Source organism: Dipodomys merriami, unplaced genomic scaffold (genome assembly GCF_024711535.1).
Source record: "Dipodomys merriami isolate MVZ:Mamm:240054 unplaced genomic scaffold, mDipMer1.0.p SCAF_26, whole genome shotgun sequence".
Taxonomy (NCBI): Eukaryota; Metazoa; Chordata; class Mammalia; order Rodentia; family Heteromyidae; genus Dipodomys; species Dipodomys merriami.
In genome coordinates this window covers 18430462-18436461 of record NW_027204048.1, presented here as the reverse complement: position 1 = coordinate 18436461, position 6000 = coordinate 18430462, and the positions used below count along the sequence as shown (strand labels likewise).

Genomic DNA, 6000 nt, shown 5'->3' with positions numbered 1-6000 from the left:
GGGAGAGAGAGAGGGGGAGAGAGAGACAGAGACAGAGACAGAGACAGAGAGACAGAGAGAGAATGAGACAGAAAAGCAGACCCAGAGCCGGGCCACAGCCCGAGGTCCACCCGGCCCTCTATGGATGGGTATCTTCATTCAAATGCTTGCTGAACACCGGATCTGCACACTCGTGTGTCCCGCTGGGGCTCGTCTGGGCATGAAGTGGCCGAAGCTCCTGTCTTCACGTTGCTCACGGCTGGGGTGGGACGTGGGACGTGGGACACGGGGTCAGGCCATGCACAGCAGGCGGGAACAGCAAGGGGCCCGGGGCCGCGAGCCCGCCGCGGGGCTGGGGAAGGGAGCAGGAGCGCTTTCCGGAGGCAGAACTTGCTCCAGCGGTGCTCCCCACCGCGGGTCCCAGGCCCCGCAGGTCCAGCCGGGGCGGCCGGGGCGGAGGCCGGGGGCCGGGGGCCGGGCCCGCGCGGGGGAGCCTGACCGGGGTGGCGGCGCGGGGCGGACACCGACCCGGGGCTGCGTCGGCCGCTCTGGCTCCCTGGGGCCCGCGGCGGGGCTGCCTGGGCCGGCACGAGGGGCCCGGGGGCCCGGGCTGGGAGGGCAGCCTGCGGTGTTCAATGGAGGACGGGCAGGAGCAGCGCGGCCCGGCCTCCCGGGCCCTTCCGGGGGTCGGCCCGCAGGTCGTGCTGCGCCCCCGGCCCGGCCCAGCCCGGCCCGGCCCGCGGCCCCGCTCGCCCGGGGACCCCGGCCGGCGCGCTTCCCCCGGGCCGAGGGGGCGGGGTGCCCTCCCTCCTCGCTTCCCCCGTCCCCGGCCGCGCCCTCGGGAGTCCGGCCCCGAGTCCATCCGTCCGTCCGTCCTTCCGCAGCGCCCAGCGGCGCTCGCGCTCCCGGGCCAGCGCCGTCCGCAGCGGCCGCGTCCGTCCGCGCGCCGCGGTCAGGAGGCCGCCGCGGGACCCTGCGATTGGCCGAGGAGCCCCGCGCCCCGCCCCTCGGCCCTACGCCCCGCCCCTCGGCCCTACGCCCCGCCCTTCGCCCCGCCCCGCGTCCCCCGGAGCGTGCCGGCCGCCGGCGGGGCGCGCCCTGGGCTCCGGACGCCGCGCACACCCGCCGTCCTTATTAGGACCGAGCAGGTCCCGGAGTCAGGGGCTGGCGGGGCCGCGCGACCCGAGCCGCCCGCCGCTGAGACCCGCGCCTGGCCGGCCGGCCGCAGAGCTCCTCTTCTGCTGAGCCCCGGGTTCGAATCCCTCGCCGGAGACATGGAAGAATTTCTGCAACGCGCCAAATCCAAACTGGTAAGTGGAGGAAGCCAGCCTGGCCGTGCGTGCCTCCCACTCCCCCCTCTCTCTGACACACGCGCACACACGCACACACACGCGCACACACACACGCGCGCGCGCACACACGCGCACACACAGATCCCCCATCCGTGCGGGTGGACGCGGTGTTTGCCCCAGGGGAGGAAGACACAACTTTGCCACTTGGTTGTCTTCCCACAGAAAGCTCTGGAAAACTGCTGGTCCGACTCTCCAACCCGTCAGATCAGGAGAGAGAGGGGGTGGGGGCGTGGTCCTCTCGGGAACCAGCAGCGGACGCGGGGCGCGGGGCGCGGGGCGCGGGATTCGGGGCACGGACGCGGGCGTGGGACGTGGGTGCGGGGCGCGGGGCGTGGACGCGGGATACGGGGCGCGGGGCGTGGACGCGGGGCGCGGGGCGTGGACGCGGGATGCGGGGCGCGGGGCGTGGACACGGGGCGCGGGGCGTGGACGCGGGATGCGGGGCGCGGGGCGTGGACACGGGCGCGGGGCGCGGGGCCCGGGCGCGGGGCGCGGGGTGCGGGGCGCGGGGCGCGGGCCCTGCGCCTCCCGGACACGCAGGCGTGCGGAGCCCCGCGGGCGGACAGTCCCAGACCGGGCTCTGCCGCGGGAGGCCGGCGAGCTGGGTCCTGTACCCGGGGCCTCTGCCCCGCGCCCATCCCGACCCCCAACTGTTGCTGGCGCCGCGGCTTCCCCGAGGAGAGCAGCCTGGGCGCGGGGAGCTCTGGGGCCGGCAGGGAGTGGTCAGGCCGCCGCGGCGCCGGCCGTCGTGGCCGGGTCTGGAACAGCTGACTTTCCTAAGTGTTTGGGCTTCCCCAACACAGCGGTCGCAAACCCGCCGAGAAGGTTTTGACGCTAAAGAAACAGAAGCCCGTGCCGGCTCAGAGAGGCCGTCCGTCCGTGATGAACAGTGAAAGTGCTTTCACAGGCCTGGCTAGAAGGACATGCATAATTTATGATCTGTTCACTTATCAGCTCTCACAGAAGCCACAATAGGAAGATGACATCTTCACACAAGGCAGGTTACTGTATGCAACTCCCCCCAACACACACACACACACACACACACACACACACACACACACACACACACACACACACGGGAGTGCAGGAAGAAAAGTCTTAAGATGCCCCACTTCTGATTGAGAGCGTGCATAGGAGTGAGCTCCTAACAGGGTTCTAAGCATAAGTATCTTGCAAGTACCACCAAGGTTGACTAATGATAAAGTAAGTACTTGGATTTTTTACCTTACACCTTCCAACATGCCAAATGCTTGTAGGAATTTCAGAATTGGGAAAGTCTGTGATCATCTCTGTGGTTATAGCCTCTATACTTTTACGAGAGCATGCGAACCAAAATACCTACTGTGGAAATTTACTAACGGTTTTGTATCTCAAATGGAATATGTACTGCTCTCCCCTTTACCTGGCAATGGGAGAAAAATGTTAAAAATCATATGCAAGTCCATTCTGGCAGCCTTTTATGCGAATGGATGCGGATGAGAGTGAATGTGACCCTCCAGAAATAGAGTTTTCAACTGCACCTGTGCCCATCCCTTCTCTTTTATCCATATCTCAACAATTAACATTTAGATTTTGGGGGCCTGATGTGAGCAAGAAGTTTGTCCCATTTCTGAAGAGCAATTGATGGGATGGAAATTTTCCTTATTTCAGAGTAATCAGTTGAAAGTAATGTATAATCTATTTACCGAGTCCCTTCATTAGACAAGCAATTGCTCTACATCTTTTTTTTAAAAGAGGAAAATGGAAAAAAGAGGAGATGTTTGAAAGTCGGTTACTAGTTTCCTGCTATAGGCAAGATAATTACTGCTAATTTCATCTTTTCATGGACTAGTCTTCTGGATAGAAATTATGATTAAACCTTTCAGGTCAATTACAGCAAAGGGGTCACACAAAAATATTTCCTATAAATGTTTTAGGTAATAAAATTTGTACTGAATATGTGATAGTCAAGTACAGTAAAAGATACATTTTACTTTAGACAAGCTTTTAACTGGAGAAAAAACTAAGTCCATGATTATGTCATTTATTTGTGACAAGTTTATTCAAATAAAATAGTAGGATTGTAAAGAATCCTAGCTAATCCTTTTAATGAGAAGGAATTTGTTGTATTGGTCTTCACATATAAGCCTTACTAGAATCACCATTTGAATTTAAAGATTATGCATAAGCTCTTTCTCATTAGGAGTTAAATATAGATTTATTTATATGAAACCTAAAGATGCCTAATGGCTACTCGTTATCCTCAATTTGACTCTATGCTTTGATATGTTGCAAGTGTGATGTAGATTGATATACATCTTTTAAATGATTGAAATAGTTAAGGTTCCTTCTAAAGGTTGAATATAACTTCATGATTGTAGGGGCTAGTTATTTCAATAGATCAAAAGACCTTGAACTGCAAAATGGGACCGCTGTCAAGCGTGGACAAAGTTGCCAGTAGTGAAAACTTTGGCATGCTTGCCATTTCTCCACTTGAGCACTTTTTGTTTAGCTGTCACTGTGAAGACAGAAAGCTTTACTGTGCTAAACCAAGCCCTGGTGTTGAGCAAAAATCATTGAAGGAGGGAGAATATGTTTGAATTCTACCAGCAATCAGGAGCTAATTTCCTCTAGAGCTGGGAGATCACTCAGTTTTATTAGATGTAGCCTAATCTGGGCCATACATGGAGGCAGGATTTAGCCATGTGACCCATTCTTCTTCGTCCGGAATCTCCCCTTCCGATGCCCGCACTTCATTGGGAATTTGTAATAGTTCTCAGAAATGGCAAAAGTAAACTTCAAGTGTGGGCTAGGCGGACCACCTCTCTCAGAGCTTCTGTGATTTTCAAGAGGGCCTGTGGTTGGCCAGCTAAGGATCAGCCTGGACAACTAGAGTCAACGTTTGCCAAATAAAGCGTGGTTGCAGGTGGAGGGCAATGGGAGAAGAGTTACTGTTTTCAAGCACAGTTTGCCTTCTTGGCAAACACAGATGGACACGTATGGCATTGATACCATGATTGTTACAGCAATAGGGGGAGCTGGGTAAGCAGTAAAACCCCAGGCCTTGGAGAGAACCAGTTGGGATGGTAATCGGAAGATGGTGCTTTATACTGGGTCTCACGCTTCTCTGTGAGAACTCAGCTATGTTTATGGTCTGGATCTTTATTGCTTGCAATGTGAAATGACAGTGCAAACAGATTTCCCTTTTCCTCCAACAATGACTACCTGGCAGTTCCTCCAGCTTCCTGCTCAGATCAGAGCTGTGGCAGAAATCAAATCCTTGCTTTCCAGCTTAGTTACATCATTCGTACCCTGCTTCACTGGTTAGAGAGATTGGAGGACGGTAAAGAATGAGAGGTTCCTGCCCTCAGTCATGACTTGGGAACTGCCTCCAACTTTGTGGCTGGCTTTTAGTTCAGAAAAGCGCTCAGGTCACGGACAAATTCAAACAAGTACATGGTCCAAGTTTACATCATTTTCTTTTTTGGGGTGGGGAAGGGGAAATAGTGTAAATAAGGAGTTGTCTGAGGGAGCATAGCGGCATTAGGCTGAGGCTGGCCTCCAGCTGGGCTCCCCACCCTGCATGGGCTTGCTGCTGAACCCTCGGCCAGTGGCAGAAGTTGCTGGAAGTCAGGTGGGTGGGAAATCTCTGCCACCCACATCCCGCACTTGTAGACCAAGAGCCAGCCGTAAAGGGGCGTCCAGAGCATGCCCGTGTCCTAGGAATGCTGTTTTCTTTCTTCCTTTCTTTCTTTTTGAGAGCAAAGTGAGTAAAGAGACCCCACTGTGGGCTGGGAGGGGAGCTGTAGCTCTCACTCTAGCAGGTGGATAAAGGCTTCACGTCTGCAGTGGGTATGTTTTCTATAGGAGAAAAAAAACCATCTGGGTGATGTAAATCTCAGCTCCTGATCTGTGGTATTGGCAACAGGGACGAGAGAGCACATTCTAGACTGCAAATGAAGACCTGCATTAGAGTGGAAACTGGATGTAGGAATTACGATCAAGGGGAAAAAAAATACTGCAGCAGATCTGCCGGAAAATCACCTCAATTGGAAATTAGAGAAATTTCTTCCTGATTTCCTCTGTGGGAAGAAGTTCCATGTTGGAGAAAAGGATCTTTAAAAAGGTTGCTGCGGTTAGGACTGGTCGTGATGGAAAAGCATCCGAGCAGTTCCTTAGGAAGAACTGAGGTCGTTCTGATCTGCTCTGGCGCCACCAAGAGCAAGCCAAAGCTGGTGCTTTGAGTCGGTGCCACTAGCCAGACCATTTCAGGAATCCAAAGCACTTCCGGAAATCTGGCAGTGTCACCCGGCTCAAGGACCCAGGAAGAATGAGGCTTTGATTGTATTAGTCCTGAAGTCAGCTGTGTTCCTCACTGCCAGAGAATCCAGACAAGCAGCTGGGGGTCTGTCCCAGCCCTAGAGCCTTTGGGAAAGAGCCAGATCTTTTCGCTGCAAAGATGTGTCACTGTGGGAAGGTCTGCCTCTAAGGGAGCCGTTCACTGTTGCTCAGAGAGATGCTTGGGCCCTGTCGGCCATGATGAGTGAGTACCTGCCTCTGTGATTTCAGGACTGTTTTATGTCAACTCAGTCAAAAGACAACAGTTCTGGTATGATGTGCTTGTCTTGATATAGAACTAATGTGCGCCAATATTGACATGATTTTGCATTTGGACCACAAGTCTGGA

General features: G+C 55.0%; 1 protein-coding gene across 4 annotated transcripts in view; it reads left to right on the top strand.

The window, feature by feature from the left end:
• The first annotated feature begins 1174 nt into the window (after positions 1-1174).
• The window catches only part of Prune2 (prune homolog 2 with BCH domain), a 215175-nt gene continuing 210349 nt past the window's right edge, over positions 1175-6000 (top strand). For all 4 annotated transcript variants that reach the window (XM_070035781.1, XM_070035783.1, XM_070035782.1 and 1 more), the window contains exon 1: positions 1175-1289. In XM_070035781.1, coding sequence (XP_069891882.1) covers positions 1254-1289 — 36 coding nt within the window. In that variant the 5' untranslated portion in view covers positions 1175-1253. The remainder of the gene's footprint in view (positions 1290-6000) is intronic.